Genomic DNA, 16,940 nt, shown 5'->3' with positions numbered 1-16,940 from the left:
TCCTTTTTACAGCTCTGGAGAAAGGGTGTCTCCACCTCTCCCTCCTTTCTTCCCTACCTGCTGCCACTGATAGGAACTATTCCCTAACAGTCTGTGGAGCCCAACAGATGGCTGCCACTGTGTATTTATTTCTTCATTTTCTCTGTGGTTGAGAGAGAGAACAGGCAGCAGCAAAGCTGATTCTTAAATGACACCTTTACAAGCTACTGTTAGCAGGAATACATGCTACTTTCTCTGCTGCTATTATTTTTCTAATGGGAAAAAAGGGTTTAATGTTGATATAAATCAAAATGTTATGCCACAACCAGACTAAGTTGTTGGAAAGAAATGAGCCAGATACGCTGACTACTTTTCTCTCTTTAGGATGGATCTTTTCTAATAAGGAAGAGTTCTGGGCAGGACTCACGGCAGCCATATACACTGGTTGTGTTTTACAACAGAAGAGTGTACAACATTCCTATACGATTTATTGAATCAACAAGGCAATATGCACTGGGCAGAGAAAAAAGTGGTGAAGAGGTGAGATGATGTGGGGGTTTTTTCCTAACAGTTTTCAATTATATACCTTTAATAAGCAATGACTAAGATATATTGCACTACGACCACAAAGATTCTTCATGTATGAAGATAAAAATACACCCTTTGAAATCACCAATATACCCTTTAAAATGACCAATCTGTCAAGCTTGAGAAACCAGTGTTATAACAGCTCCTGTACACTGTAACTAAAACCACAGGCCAAATTTAAAACACACTCATAGAGCTGTTTAAATAAAGTTAAAAGGATAAGAGCTGCAGCCACTAGATAAATTTTCTGACTGTTTATGGTCCTCCATTTGCCTTCTATCTAAAACTCTAGTTGGGTTTCTTGGAAAATTGCAAAGGAAGAACAGCCATGCTCAAAAACAAAACCCCCCAACACTACTAAAAATGAGAATGACATTACTGTTAGTACTGTTTTCACATAAAGAAAATATTAAACTTTTGCTCTGGAGTGAAAAGATCACTGGTTATCTAATCTGCCATGGACATAATTATTCTTATAGCAAAACAGAAACTTGGAACACCAATACCAATGAAAACAGTTTATCACTGCATACAGTAGGCTTTTCAGCAGTGTGAAAGTAGGCTTGACATAGCCCAATTATCTGCCTCCCAGGCACCAGTTTTGAGATCAGAGAAAATATAATAGCCTGAAGCTCACCTGGTCTTCAACAAAGGGTGAAAAATGACCTCAGGATAAATGGATAGTCCAAAGTCTTTATTTGACCAAAGTCCAAAAGGAAAAGCAACAGATCTAGTAGATTCTGGATACTAATATACAGTGACAAACATTAAAACTGTGTAAGGAGAACAGGTCTCATAGATGGCTGCCTGTACCTGTTACTCCTGGACACAGCCTTCCCTCTAAGGTGGCTGAACCACATCTACCACAGCTGCTGAGCAGCCAGTCTGCAGCCTACTATACATTAAGGTAAAAAGAAATGTCAGTTCACCATGGCCCAGAGCAAACTCAGTGGTTCAGTTTGTGGAGGTGGCAATCACAAATGAAAAGGGGATATCTGGTACCTGTAATATCTTCTGTTGTCTAATCAGTTATGACTAAAATAAGAACTAAGAGAAGGATCAGCGCTCTCACTAAAAGGCAAAGCATCTAACTTGGTAGCAAGTGGCTTAACTTGCTTCAATTACATGAGAAGCAAAGATAAAAAGATGCAGTGATTACTGTCAATATTATAGCATTTAAGGAAGCCAGCACTAATTATTTTTTGTGTTCTTTATCCAGCGCTTTGACAGTGTTGCTGAAATAGTAGAGAATCATCAGCGCACCTCCCTGGTTCTAATTGACAGCCAAAACAACACAAAAGACTCTACAAAACTGAAATATATTGTAAGAGTTTCTTAATCAAACTGAACTGCTGAAATGGAAGACCTCTTTAATCATTTCTTTCAACATACCGAGACATGGACAAGGTATTAAAAGAAGAAAATCCAAAATAATGGGAAACACTCTTCAAGAACACCTACAGAGTAGTAAGAAATGCATTTCATAGAGTTCAACCCCACGTCACTTTTATCAAGAAAGTTTAACACAAGAAGCCAAAGCAGATATGCTGTCATCTGTGACAAGGGTATCCAAAGTCATAGGAAGAACAACTGCATACCAGAGCCTGGTCCTCTGACTGCTGTTTGAAGATAGATTTCTTGAAGGACAGTTTTGTTTTAAAAATGAGAATACCCACATTGATCTACTCTTTCAATTTATGTTTACCACATATCACTGCTTTCAACAATTTCTTTGTAAAGTGCACAGCCCCAGAAATTAGAGCAGCTTGACCTAATGTACTACTGTGCACAAGTTGAAAATAGGACTGTTCTTTGATTAGTGGCAATAAATCCACCTGAATGTTTTAGATTTATGGACATATGTTGTACTTTCCCTCAGCTTCACCCTGTTTCACTGATATTCTTGTTTGTATTTTCAAATGTACAAATAAAATTTAAAAATACTGTAAATGCAGTAGTGTATGGAGACTTTGCTGGACTGCATTTCTGGCACCCTTCAGCAAGAAAGCACCAGTTCACTAGTGTTGATGTTTTAATGTATATATTTGTATGTGCTCCTTCACAATGTTATGAACAGTATCACTTTTTATAGCTTTATCTCATATATATATATATTATACACACACATAATTTGGCTTAATGACTCTCAAATCTTTTGTCTTCAAATTGCCTACTGCTGATGACCCAGGTGCACTGCATCATTGCTAGACTAATTACCCACTCAGTTCTTGCTGAATTACTTATGGAGACACACACCAAAAAAAACCCCACTTTTGTATGTGATAGCCTGTTCTATCACAGTGGTTTACTTACTGTAATATTGTGAACAAAGTAAACTTCTACAAATATTCAAGTGGTAAAAATTAATTTGATGAATGTACAAATTGCATCAATGAAAAACTTCTAGGAACAATTGCTAACTGAAGAAGGTTTAAGCAAGTTTCAAGTTATCATTTCCTACATTCTGGACATAAAATAAATTGGTACTCAGGATGAAGCCTGCTGAGTTAAAAATTCCAGTGCTGTGGGCTGAAAAGCCATTACAGAATGCAGGAAATGGTGACTTGGTGTGGCTGTTGCAGTGCCAGCAGTCATCTTAATGCCACCACCATGCTCCAGGTAACAGGTATAGCAAGTCTGACCTGACAGACACAGCAACACACCTCTCCCCTCATCTTTCTTTGATATTGTGATATTGTTAGCTAATTTCTCTTCCATACAATGTCATTCACTGAATAGCTAAAACAAAACAAACAAAAACAAAAAAAAACCCTCACACCAAAATACCACACATGCACAAACAACCCATAAACTAGAACTAAAAATTAATTATTTTGTCTGAGATATCAGGGCAAAGTGTCATATTTAATAATGCACAAAGGAGAAGTTATCTGCCTACCTGATACACAGAGTACAATGAGTACTGCATATCATTCCTGGCAGTGTTGCTCCATGGGACGAGTAAGAACTTGCTTTCTCAAAAATCCAAGTGTTCAGAGACACAAGGTACAAAACTACATTCTTCTTTCAATCAAAAGCACTAGCAGCAAAAAGAGATTATTAGGAAGTGTAAAGAAAAAAAGTGTGTCACATAACTCTGTAACAAATTTTTGTTAAAACACTGGAATTACTGAGGAAGGGCACCATGACTTACTGATGAATACACATCTTGCCAAGAACACATAATGGGATAGACTTTAGGGCTCTTCAAGGTTGTACAGTTGTACAGTTGATAACCTTGTGCTTGCACCTCTCTTTGTATGTTCCAAAACAATAAAATCTATAGTTGCATAGTAAAGCACTCAAGATACTTCAAGTTACCTGGCAACCTTGTCACATCAGCTATATCCATTATAATACAAGCATTAAATATACAATCAATGAAATGAATGTTTTTCCATATGGATTTATGTGTTTCACTTGGTTCATGCAATACTTCTGGGAAAAATTGTAGCTTTATAATGAAAAACTGAGGTTTGTAGGATATTTGTAGAATACCTCTCCGCATTTACTGAAAATGCTGAGAAACGCACCAATATTGCAGAACTCAGCCAGTAAAAAGGCTTCATACAGTGAAAGCAGTTGAACTGAAGAACTGAACATATTTTCCCTGCATCTTCTACCACACCATCTACTGTAACACAGGTCAGATCACTTCAACCAAATTTTCTCCTGATGGTAATCAATTTTGATCTTAATTTCAGTGAAGGCCCACTTGAGATTTTCTGAAACCTAATCTGCAGAAATGCCAAACTCTAAGGACCTCAAACAATGCACCATGAAAAAGGTCGTAAGAATAAAATTATTTATTTAGAACAGTACTTGAGCAACCTGCACTAAATAATACGAGGACCTAGTTAAGAGTGGGGAAACAAAATACTGAATTGCTACCCAGGAGGAAGCAAAAATTCTCTGCCCTGAGTAAGATGGATGTCCATGAAAAAAGTGACACATGCCAATTAATTAAGATCATATAAATCAACCTTATTTCAACATTTCCTAGCTTTACAATGTTTTCACAGTACCATTTAAGGTCAATTCATACAAAAATAATAAATTATTTAAAATATTCCAGAGACAGTTGTCACTCTATGATTCATCAATACAGAGAAAACCCCTAATGCTACAGCAGAACTTCCACCTCAATGCTAAGTAATTGTTAATAAAAACTGGTCATCCTTGCTGAAATGGCACCAAGTAGGTTTAGAAACAAATTTCACATACATTTTTTTCAAAGAAGGCAAAGGCAATGTCCAAAATTCGCAGGTTCAATTTCACATTTTACAGAAGAGCAAGCTCAGGGAGACAATAGATCCTTCTAGTCAAAAAAGCTTAAAATGTTTTTGTCCTTTCCTAATGCTGTTTCTTTCCAACCTGCTTCCTCACCACTACACAGGTCTTCTTCAAAGTTCCTAGCTAAATTAACATCAGAGCTCAAGCCCATTGTGCAGCGCAAAATGATCCAGTTTAGATACACAACACATACCAACTGTGTATTAATTCACCCAAACTACACTGCTTCACTACACTACATTGACTGCTTCAGTTGTCTTCCATACCTAACTCACCAGATGCAAGGCTAGTGTGCATCTTCCTGCCAACACACATTATCAAGAAACAAAAATTTATCTTAATCACTGAAGCAATTGTTTTTAATTTTAACGCTTTTTAAAATGTAAGTTGAATTCAGGTTAGTGGTGACATGCCTGTGACATCCATGACTTTTCACTGTTTCATTGGTAGCAAGAAATCTTCATTTTCACCTTAAGGAACCAGTAACAGAAAACTACTTGGGCTTGCATACAATCTAAACCTCACAATCTAAATGCCCCAGTCCTCTCCAAGCCTACTGTTCAATTTTGACAGCTTTTCCATCAATACTTTGGGAAGCTGGCTTACACCTTCATACTTGGGCAAAAGGTGCCAGCCATATGATAAGAGCAATCCCAGGTAAGAATGAAACTACTAGCCTACAAAGGTTCATTAAGAATCTGGAGGACAAAGCCTCGAGCCTAATTACTATGGATAATAAGGACCTTCATCTATACACCCTCAGTCACTATGGTTAAGAGGTCTTTTGCTTACATGCCCTCACATAAAGACTAAAAACTATAATGCTTAGTCTCTCCCTTCATTATCTCTAAAACGGAAAGTAGAAAGCAAGCAGGCTCCTAAGAACATTACCCTTCTGGCTGGTAAAATAAGAGAAGGGTAACTTGAGACTTGGCTTTGCCGAATTCCTGGTGCCCCAAAAGGCAGTATATCTGAATAAGCAATAGTAGAAAACATTAAGTCATTATGAGGACAAATTACATCCACCTGAAATAAAGCTATGAAGCAATTACAAGCCTAAAATGGTGCTCTGCACCTTCCCATATCCTGATGATCCCTGTAGGGTTTGTGGCAGACATAGCAAGATAGAAACATATTCTATAAATGCTCAAAGTCATATGCTGTAAACACAAGTTATAGCAAATTTAATAGTGACAAAATCAATACAGATTAGGAATGTTCACCATTCTTAAACACCATATACATTATGAATATATATACTGTATATTTTCAATCAATTTCATTCTGACTCACCGTATTATCACAATCATAATATGTTTTATTAATTTTATGAAAAATACTTCACTAAGAAAGTAGACAAACTGCACAGAAATAGTACAAGTGTCATGTGCATAGCAATATAGCTTAAAGCATTCACATATGGCTTTGTTTAAATGAAACTGTGGGGGAACAGCCCTATACAGACCCATGGTTACACAGTCAACATAATGTAAACTGCTTCACATCTTTGAGGCACTTGCTAATAATAGTGTTCAATCCCTGAAAAACAAAATCAAGAGCTACTAAGTGAAAATAACAAAAATCCCAGGATAACAGCTGTGTGTATTTAAAAATATTTTAAAAATTCGTTTTAGTAGTGCATGCACAGAACTGAAAAACTGGGGGGAAGGGTGTAATTTCTGTGCAAGAATTATACCAAGTAACTGAAAAGTATAAAAATATTTACATGTTTAGGGATTTTAAGTATGTACAGAACAAAGGCCCTGAAGTCTCATTCTATAGAATAAAAATATAGCACATGATAGCAGTAATAAAAATAATATATATTTTTATGGAATTGTATTTGCAGTTAGTTACAAATTATTTAAACCACAACGTTCTTTAATCTTTCTCAAATCTGATGGCAATAGGGAATACACTCTTTCTTTTAAAACACAAGAACTTTGCATCCTTTTTCAACCTCAGTTACAATACTGACATACAAAACAGAATTACTTGTGTATCCTAATCCAACTGGGGTTTTTTTAAACTTTAATGACCATTTTCTTCACTGGTCATCGTTTCATTAATGAATTCCAATCTCGAGTAGCCTCCATCAGATGCCTCTGTCCATGTCCTACCCAATTATCCTGATTGTCAAATATTCTACCACAAAACCAGCAGCTAAACTTAGCTTTCAAGGTATTATTAGAGGTAGTTTTCACAATCTGGTAATTGTTTTTGCTAGTCTTTTTCAGTGTCAATTTTAAGACAAATCTTTCTTTTACAGGGTTAAGGGGTTTTATTGTCCTGTATCTTTTTTGAGAAACATTATCAGTAGTTACATCCGAAGGATTGCAGAAGTCTGGCTGCAGAAGAGCTTCAACAGTTCTTTTTGACAATAAAACCTTAAGAACATGTCCCTTAAATTTAGCAATAGTTTTCATTACATTTACAACTTCTGGAACATCTGCATCAGGATGATTAAGCACAACAACTGGTTGATTTCTCCGGGGGCATTTTACAAGCTGGTTAGAATTAAAAGGGAGTAATTTCAAAGTCCTCACAGTTTTTTTTGATGCCCTTGGTTTGTAAGGGCTACCTGATTCACTAACAATTTCAGCTTGAGTCTTTTCTTTACACTTTCTGTGCAACATTGCTTTCTTTCTAGGAGGTTCTGGGCAACTAGCCTTCCTTTTACGTTTGAAATTCTTGCTTCTTTGCCCACCCACAGTTCCTGAACTTTTAGATCCAGCTTGTTTCGAACTAGGTTTTACTTTTGCAGTTCTGTTTTGGGTGCTCCATGTGGACTTCTGACAACCAGAGTTATTCCTCTTGTTAGCAGCTATTACTTGCGTACTCTCGATAGAACATTTCTGCAACCGCAACCCTGCAGATTTGGCAGAATAAACAGGTTCTACAGGAGGAACACGACATGCTGGATTAGAGCTTGCCAAAGAGGCATTTGCTGGCATTAACCCACCTGGTAAGTTTAAGGCATCATTAAAACTAAAATTAGTTTGTTTCTGTGCTAGTGCAGGAGTAAGGGACTGCAAGTTATCCACCTGTAGTGAGGGCACCGAGTTGCTTACTGACTGAGTGTTATCAGACAGTGTATGTGAAGTATGAGTTCTTATTTTCAGCAAAGGCTGCTGTTGCATGGCTCCAGTTTTCTTTGGTTGACAATTCTGATGAGCATTATCCTGAAAAAAAACTGGTTTATGAAGTACAGGCTTGTTTGGTGTCAAACACTTCAGAAAAACTCCCTGCTGTCCATCAGGCGAAAGTGCATAAACATGTTGTTCCTGTTTAATTTCCTGTTGTTTTACTGACTCCAAAGAACCAAAGACAGCATCCTGGTGCTCTGGTAATACCTTCATAGAAGTTGCATTCACAGACGACTCAAATGAGTTTGTAACTACAAGAGGTGCTTTGAATAGCATACTATCCAACGAGTCATTTTCTGTACCGCATACTTCCCCATTACAGGAACTTCTTACATTTCTAAAATTGTCATTTCTCCCCTTCACTTCTGAAGCTGGTATTTTCCCAAATTCTCTGGATGCAACTCCCCCTAAAACCTGAGAACTATCATTAGCGGCATTTGCAACTGTTCCAGCTGCCCCACTAAAAGTCAAAATCATTCCAGGTCCTTTATTTGAAACACAAGATGCAGGTACACCTTTAGTAACATCTGATGAACTGGTTGATGGAAGATATTTTCCTGACACCACCTGCTGTCTAGACTGGTTAGAAAGGTGGAAAGGAACGAAAAATCGTGATGGAAGGGACTGAACAAAAAGGGCTTTCTTTTGTTCCTGAAGAACAGGCAAAACTGGTGAAAAGTTGCTAGGATTTTGAGTTGCAGACAGCACTTTATCTTTTACTAACTGCTGTGTAAACTCATCTGTAGGAGTTTTTAGCAATGTACCAACACTTGGAGTTCTGGAAAATGTGTCCACATCCTGTGAATCAAATGATGTTTTGGGTGCCTGTCTTTCTCTCCCATAACATGTACCTTCATTTGTGCTACATCTTGTGTTGAACTCTCTCTTACACAAAGGGAAGTGTACATTAGGAGGAGGCCTCTGAAAACCACACGCAGTTGCAGAGCTTCTTAAATGCATGCAGGCTGCATTCCCAGTCTCAGGACCAGAAAGCAGCTTATCAGAATGAAGTTTGACACAGTTAGTCTTGCTGTGGAACTCCTGCTGAGACGTTGTTTTTACTTTTAACACATCTTGCAGTAATTGGTTTATCTCAGGCGATAAGTAATTAGCTGCCTGCTCACTTTGTAATGAGAAAACAGATGTGATTTTAGGCATTAAGAAAGAGTTAACACCATCAGAGGCTTTTTCCTGGAATTTCTCAGCTATGTTCTGAAAGCCTTGCTCTATGTTAGTGTCCAAATACTGTCGGCCATTATGTTTGTCCTCTGTAAAACACTCGCTGTCAACAACACATTGAGGTTGGCTTTTAAAAGACACAGAGTTATTCTTAGTGTTCACGTGTTTGTAAGTTTTATTAATATTTGATTGGGCTGACACAATTTTCTCTGCTTTCAAACCTTTCGTTGACTCTGAATGTGAAGATGGAAGTTCGTTTCTACTGTTTTGAAAAGAACCTCTTTTGCTAAATTCTTTGTACCTGTCATCTGTTGACGTCCAAATGCTACATGGATTATCCAAAGAGTCTATTTTGGAATAGTTGTGAAAAGACAACAACCCTTCATTAGATGAATCCACCGAGGTTGAATAACAGAGATTATTACTTCCATTGCTATTATTCAGGCCACCATTTTGCATTTTCAGTTCAGGAAAGTAGGCCATTTTCATAGGGTCATAATGAAGGGTATTTGTAACAGCAGGTGATAATACCTGAGGATGACTTGAGGAACAAAAGCTTCCCCATGAGATACTAGTTTGAGTTCCAACTTTTGTTACCACTTCATGTGGAGGTACAGTTGAGTCCAGCTTCATTGGCAAACAATTTGGACTTTTTCCTTCAGCTACATTAGAAGGTGCTACTGTTTCAGAAACACTCCTACTGTATAATATGGAGTTATTTTGTTTTTCCACTTTTGTTTTTCCAGAATGAGGAGGAGGACAAGAAAACGGAGGGGAAGTCAATGGATGAACACAATTGTTCTTTAAAGTCGACTGATCACTCACATGTGGTATAGCACCTGAAGATAAGCCACAGGGATCAGCAGTCTGTAGCAAAGGAGCTGCAGAACCATCTTTAACAGGATCAACTTTCTGACCCAACAAATATTCATTTTGCTTACTTGTAGGTAGTAATTTTATAACAATATGTTGTTTTCCATCTACCATTTTAAAGCCCATAAATTTAGCACTGTAATTTGCTGGTACAGATATTTTATTGTTTTTAACCATCAATACTGTTGGTCCATGAACAGCACTTTTCAATAATCCCAGGCCATAATTTGTCCCATCATCTGCCTTATTGTATTGTGCAGTAGCAGCAGAGAGCATTCCACCCATGAAATGACGCTTTTCCATGTATTTAACTTGATCTTTCTCTTCATTTGTTTCCATGTCTCTCATACATTGGTTCAGCTCCTCAGCATTTGGCTGAATTTTATTCACACTTCTTAGCACTTGTGTATTTCCTTCTCCAGCACTGTCACTTCCACTGCTTATCTTCTTCCGTCTCCAGAGTGTTTTTTTTGATGCTCCCATTTTATACCTTCTTAACACAAGCTTCAGTCCTGCTGGAGTCTTTACTATTCTTTTTTCATATTTATCCTTTTCCAGTTTTTCTTTTGCAATTAAGTGGTCTCTGTGTAAAGCTATGATGTGTTTTAAAAGATAATCTTTCCGCGATGTGCTGTAACTGCAATAAGGACAACCAAAAGAAAACATACTGGTATGAACAAGGAGATGATTTTGGAGCTCCTCTTCTGTAAAGTTTTCTTGATGGCATTTTCCACATTTATAGGGAATCTCCTTATGTTTGTGAATGTGCTGAACAAATGTACCCACATCATAGGTAGAAAACCCACATTTTTCACACTGGAAGTGTCCATTTACACAATGCTTTGATATGAAGTGTTTTGTCAAAGCCAACAAAGTGTATATCTGCTCGTCATTACAGAGCTCACATTTTACTAAAGTGCTACGATGGATGCGTCTGTGCTGTTTAAACGACTGAAAGTCATTAGCTGAGAAGTTGCACATCTCACAAGGATACAGAGGCAACTCACCATAGTGTAACAGCTGAAAATGTTTCTGTAGGTCATTTGGGCTGTATCTAATGTTATCCTTGCACTTCGTACAAGTGAAATTCAGTATCTTTGCTGCAGTTTTCAACCCTTCTTCAAATTGCACTTCTGGTTTAATTTGCAAGTGGCTTCCTTCTGAATAACTGAGATTGCTTCCACTTATTTTCTCTAGACTTAAGGATTTCCTAGCAGTTTGCTGCTTACACTGAAAGAGTTTTCTAAACCTATCAACTTCATGTTTCATTAATACTTCATTTGGAATGTTCACCTTGGGCAATTCAATCTTCACGTTTTTTAGTCCATAAGTGAGATTGACATCTAAAATTGCTGGTTGAATCGTCATACTTGAAGGATCACTCACCAGCTCTTTTTTCAAAGTAATGTCTGCAGAAAAATTCTTCAGAGCATTGTGTTGTGAGAAACTGATTTGCCTTCTATCACAAAAAAAGTGTTCCTCTTCAGATGACATGATTTTAGGTTCTACTTTTCTTTACATGAATTCTTGAGATTAAGTCTTACTTCTGGCAGCAAATGAGACAACTGCGCCGAGTTATTCTCAAAGCTCTACAACTTCCCCATTTCATTCTCCTGAAATTAAAAAACAAACAAAGCAAATAATTACTTTTAAAACTAATGCAATTAGAACACCTATTACAAATCACTAACAAATATATGCCAATCTCTGAAGTTGTTAATTTTTATAATATTGCTCAAGGGATAAAAAAATAAGGGATGAGGCAAAAAAAAAGCTATTACACTATAACCTTTGTTTGTTTGTGTTGGGGGTGTTTGTTGGTTTGTTACTCAGTGGTTTTTTTGAAAAATAAATAAATAAAACTTAAAAAATATGTTTTAAAGAACATCTACTGAAAGATACATGTCATCAAATTTTGGCTTTCTCCCACTCTGTAAGCATAAAGAAGTCCAAAGACCTACTTTTTTTAAATGAAGCCTGTGTTTATTACTTATTTGGGATTTCATGCAAATAAAACCACTCCTTTGTGACATGCCCCTAACTGAAGTACTAAAAAGAAGTCAAAATCTACAGAATTTGACATTTTTATTACTCAAGTGTGCTACTCTATTAGTTACTATTGTGCTTAAAAAGGAAAGAAAATAAAATCAGAATCTGACAAAATATCTGCTTCACTAATGGAGAGATGACCTTTACCAACATCAAAAAACCAATCACACTGACCTACAATGAATTTTTCACATGCCTGCCTTTAGTACCACACAAGTCTTAATCAATCAACAGATAAAAGTTCTTAGATTTCTCATTGCATGTTCCTGAGTACATGTTAATATTTTCAGTGCACGACTGACAGCAGTACCCCCCTATGTATTAAAAGGCTCAAACAGTTATGGTCAGCATCACTGTCTCACTACAGATTTCATGTTGTCAGTGTTTCCATAACAGGCTGCATCAACAATTTATAGCAGCTCAAGTCCATGCCTGAACAACACTCCTGCGCAGAATGACACAGAATCAGCAGAATTGGAACAGCAGGAAAATTAACTTCAATTCTGAAAAGCAACACTGAAAATTAACTTCAATTCTGAAAAGCAACAAGTCACAAAGTCACTTTCTTCTTTCCTAACAAAAGTCAGTAAACTGTTAGCTGAAGTCTGATAAGCTCACCCTGAACAACACAGACTTGCAACTCATTAGATCATCATATCTATTCAGATTCAAATGGAAAGAATGATCACACCCTCACTGTGAATAAGTGCAAGGGCTGCTTCTAGATCTCCAAGCCACCATAAGCATTAGCCCTAAGATCTTTCATATTTTCCCACAGTCCTGGGAGAAGGAAGTATCTAGCATTAGACATGCAAATACCTGACAAAGAAATTGGAGACTGAAAAATTTTCAAGTCCATGTTCTTGTATCAAGTAGCAAGAAAGCAACACTTTTTTTCTAAGCACATGCTTTAATGCCTTCCTTTGGAGAAGATACTAGCACTTCTGCACAATTCTTGAAAATAATAAATACAATAGACTGACACTATACACAGACTCTAATATCAAGTAAATTCACTTAACTGTGTTCTCCAGATATGAGACCGCGAAGACTTCAATTACACATCTGGACATCAAAAAAAAAAAAAAAAAAACCGAAAAACACCCCAAAACAACACATCACAGAGACATACACTCCCTCCTTGGAATCTCTCCAAATGGAAAAAATTTGGATACAGGACTTTTATTTTTCTTTTAATTCAATGACATACTCCCCATCTTCAACACAGAAGATTAATATGTGGGCTATTATCCAGCTTTGAGCCGTGAGAAGAGAGCAACTCATGTGCATTTATATCCCATTTCCACCAAAAGAGTACTGCATTAAAATGCATTCTCTTGCCAATGGTATATCCCTTATTTGAATAGAAGCAAGCTGAACTTCCTCATAAAGAATAAGTAACTAAGAATTATTTGGATTTGTTTGCTCAAACAACATTTTAAGACACAAGCGCAACACAAAGATTACTGCTTGCATGACGCAATACATCATCCTGATGTAGCAGGCCATCCTTCAGGTTAAAAGGTTACACTGCCAGACACTGAAACCTGAAGTACGTTTACATAAAAACTATTGAAATCAGAAGTGGATAAAGTGCTGCAGAGAACAAGGCTCAGGCTTTCAATACCAAGCCAATGTGGTCTTCAACTGGGCAACATTTGGCAAAGAGTCGCGATCTAAGATCCCCTTTAAATAATTAACCTTATACTTGATTTTATTATTTTTGGGTGGCATGCAACAATCAACAAGCTCCTGCAGCATGACAAATAAAAATATTTACTTGTAACAACCATTAAAAAAAAAAAGGGCTTTCTTTTATCCCAGGGATCTCTAAAGGTATATTTTTGAAGTCTGACTTACGCGTTAAGAAAATACTTGACTTCAATTCTTCAACAGCTGGGTATTTTCCACACACACAGAAGAGGTAAGATTGCAAGACTCAGAGAAGGCCACAGTCAAGAAAAATACTAGAAAAAGTTCTGGAAACAAAACGAAAGGTATTGTAAATAGTGCAAATACAAGCAAAAACTGAAAGAATAAGCTGAAAAGCACAAATCCCTCACAAATTTACATTATGTGGATTTTTAATACATTGAAGACAAGAATATAGACCAACTATTCTCCCAGAGAATACCATCAAATGCAATACCAACATTGTATATACACACAATTTAACAATGCCTATTTTACCTTAGCTTTGCCACTACAACTCAGGCATTCACGGCTGGGAAGCATAAACACATAACTTAAAAGAAAAAACTAAAAGAAAAGAAAGAAGTGACTGGTATCTCTGTCCATCGAATTTTAACCTGAACTCAATAAGCACTTATCTTTTCTCAAGCAAAAAATTTAATGGCAAAGACCTAATTTTAAGTTTCTATAAAGCTGTGCAAAAGACTGGGAAAGAGGTAGAATATTACATTCACAGTATCTGAAACAAGTAAGTAGATTTAAATGCCTATAAAAGGAGTACAAACATTGAAAATACATAAACATGTGCCACAGTTAACTCTCACTTGAAAAATCCCTAAACCTCTGAACAAGCCTAAGTAACCACTTGAGGCTCTTAGCCTCAATTTTCTTCACCCAAAAAATGCTGCAATTTGTTCATATTTCGTTTAAAAAAAATACAGACAGAAAGTTTAAGCTATATAGTTTGATCTAGAGAGATGTTACAGACAAGAGTTAGACACTGTTAAATTAGGTAACTTGTATAGTTTTTCCATTTCAAACTACATTCAAAGCGGGTATCCCAGCAGGCAGTATCATCAAGATTTCGGAAGAAATTTCGGCTTATTTAAATTTTATTAAATAAATAAATAAAATTATACTGAAGATATCCCATGCCTAGCTTCATTCTATGTGCCTGCAAATTTAGAGTGGTGCCTTAATCTCTCCCGAGACCGGGACACATGCAGGAACTCACAAAACTAGATCTTATGAAACCCATAGAGCTGGAGGAGTCAGACACAACCCGAGCCCCGAATAGCACAATGGTGCTTTACTAAAAAAAAAAAAAAAATAAAAAAGAAAAAAAAAATCACCGAAGCGCTCTCAGGGCTCACACACACAGCCTGCCCGTGCCACAGGGCGAACCTGCCATTTACAAACACAGCAGCTGAACGCGGCGGCGACACTCGGCCAGCGCACCGACGGGCCAACACTGCCCCCGCCCGCCGGGGCTGCCGGGGGAGCAGTGGCGCCACGGGAGCCGGCCAGAGGCTACGGCTGCCGCTAAGCGCCGGGACAAAGCGCGGGGCGGCCGACGAGGCAGCGGCAGCTCGGAAGCTCCGTCTGACCGCGGGCACAGCAGCGGGCGCTGTGGACGGTGGGGTTGGGACGAGCGAGGCGCGTCCCTGCCCGGCTCTTCCTCGGGAGCTCCGCGGCACCGCCGCCCCCGCCCGCACGGCCCCGGGGCGGCCGCAACTCTCGGCGCGCAGCCCGGCGGAGGGATACGGCCCCACGTCCAGTCCGGCAGCTGCACACGAGGCCATTTCTGCCCGGTCCCGCCGTCCCGGGCGCTCCCCGCGGTCCCGCCCGCCCCCAGCGCCGGCTGCCACCCGAGCCTCCCGCTGCCGGCGAGCGCGGACTATTTAATGTCTCACCCTCACCACGGGGCACCGTCCTGTGCCGCCCCGCCGCGGGCGCCCGCGCCCCCTGCCCGCTCCAAGCCGTTCCGGACCGTCCCTCCCGCCCTGCGCAGGGCCTCCCCGTTCCCCGCCTGACGGCCCCCGCGGAGTTACCTCGGGTACCGCCACCGTCCGGCGAGGCGCTGCCGGCCGCCATCACAGTTTCCATCCGGGGACTGCCGAGTGCAAGCCCGGCTGAGGGGCGGCCGCGGCGGAGGGATACGCGTTCACCTGAGGGATGCGCGGACGGCGGCCGACGAGGCCCAAGGGGGGGAGGGGGCGGGGCGGTCCCGGCAGGTCTGGCTGCCTTCCGCCTGCTCATCGCGTCCTTTTTCTCCTCCTTCGATGTGCGCTATGGGCACATGGCACGGCCGCTCCGCCCGTCGTTACCTAGAGTGTCTGTGCTCTTCCCTACACCCCAGGGCGTGTTTGGGCCAATGGTAGTGATCGGCAGAGCCGCTGCCCCTCACAAAACGATCCCAGGCAAAGGCCTGGCCCGCGATGGTCGTTCCGCGCTCGTGGGTTCGCTGACCTGCACAGACACAACAGTAGACTCAATACATAAAGGGCTGTTTGTAAGAGGTGTCAGCAGTTAAAGCATTCGGGAAAACATACTTGTATTACATCAGTTAATTTGTTTTAACATGCTGAAAATAACATAAAAATCAAAGCTGATAATCACTACAAAGCGCTTATCTTGTTAGACACGGTATCATTTCTGCTGAGGAAAGTGCTTGCTGCTGGCAGGAGCGTGCTCTTCAGGGTTGTGGAAGTTGTGTAAGGCACATGGAAGACCGCCCAGAGTAAGGACACCGAAGAGAATGAAGGCACGTGAGAAGCAGGAAATGGAGCCGCACCACGGCCAGAAATAGACTGTAAAGATGAATTCTGAATGAAGAAGTCCTTGCAAAGGAAATCCATTCTCCACTTAGGAAACAGTGATCAAAACTCAAAAGCAAAGAGGAGAAAGGTTGAGCTTTTTCCTTTGGGAAACCTGTCTAATGAACAATTTAGCCGAGCAATTCAGCTAAACATTTCTCCACAAATCTTGTGGCATCTTACTAGTTGTAACAAAGTTTAATAAGTGCAATATTTACCCATGATTAAATATGAGAACAAGGAGGAGTGTTGATGTCTTTGAGTGTATGTGCGTATACTAAGGGTATGTTAAACATGAACATATTCTTAATTTCTTGTTCCAATT

The 16,940-nt window shown here is 39.3% G+C and overlaps 2 protein-coding genes across 10 annotated transcripts in view; one reads left to right on the top strand and one right to left on the bottom strand.

The window, feature by feature from the left end:
* The window catches only part of BLNK (B cell linker), an 89,352-nt gene extending 86,817 nt beyond the window's left edge, over positions 1-2,535 (top strand). For 7 of the 8 annotated variants that reach the window (XM_009087277.4, XM_050976611.1, XM_050976610.1 and 4 more), the window contains 2 exons: positions 364-519; positions 1,787-2,535. In XM_009087277.4, coding sequence (XP_009085525.3) covers positions 364-519; positions 1,787-1,906 — 276 coding nt within the window. In that variant the 3' untranslated portion in view covers positions 1,907-2,535. Of the gene's footprint in view, positions 1-363; positions 520-1,786 lie in introns of those variants that run through there. The other variant, XM_018910757.3, reaches the window with a different exon arrangement.
* Positions 1,873-16,006, bottom strand: ZNF518A (zinc finger protein 518A). Of its 2 annotated transcripts, XM_009087278.4 has the most exons (3): positions 15,851-16,006; positions 13,968-14,086; positions 1,873-11,671 (listed from the first exon to the last, which is right to left on the bottom strand). In XM_009087278.4, the coding sequence occupies exon 3, from the start codon at positions 11,550-11,552 to the stop codon at positions 6,915-6,917; it is 4,638 nt and encodes a 1,545-aa protein (XP_009085526.2). In that variant the 5' UTR covers positions 11,553-11,671; positions 13,968-14,086; positions 15,851-16,006; the 3' UTR covers positions 1,873-6,914. The 2 variants fall into 2 exon arrangements, with proteins under 2 accessions (XP_009085526.2, XP_050832566.1); XM_050976609.1 differs by lacking the exon at positions 13,968-14,086 and having other exon boundaries at positions 15,851-15,958.
* Positions 16,007-16,940: the final 934 nt, after the last annotated feature.

Source organism: Serinus canaria, chromosome 6, assembly GCF_022539315.1.
Source record: "Serinus canaria isolate serCan28SL12 chromosome 6, serCan2020, whole genome shotgun sequence".
Taxonomy (NCBI): domain Eukaryota; kingdom Metazoa; phylum Chordata; class Aves; order Passeriformes; family Fringillidae; genus Serinus; species Serinus canaria.
The sequence above is the reverse complement of the archived record's forward strand: the minus strand, read 5'-3'. Positions and strand labels throughout refer to the sequence as shown.

What these genes read in the sequence shown, in the direction of transcription:
- ZNF518A (XM_009087278.4), bottom strand. Translation starts at nt 11,552, where the DNA reads ATGTCATCTGAAGAGGAACACTTTTTTTGTGATAGAAGGCAAATCAGT.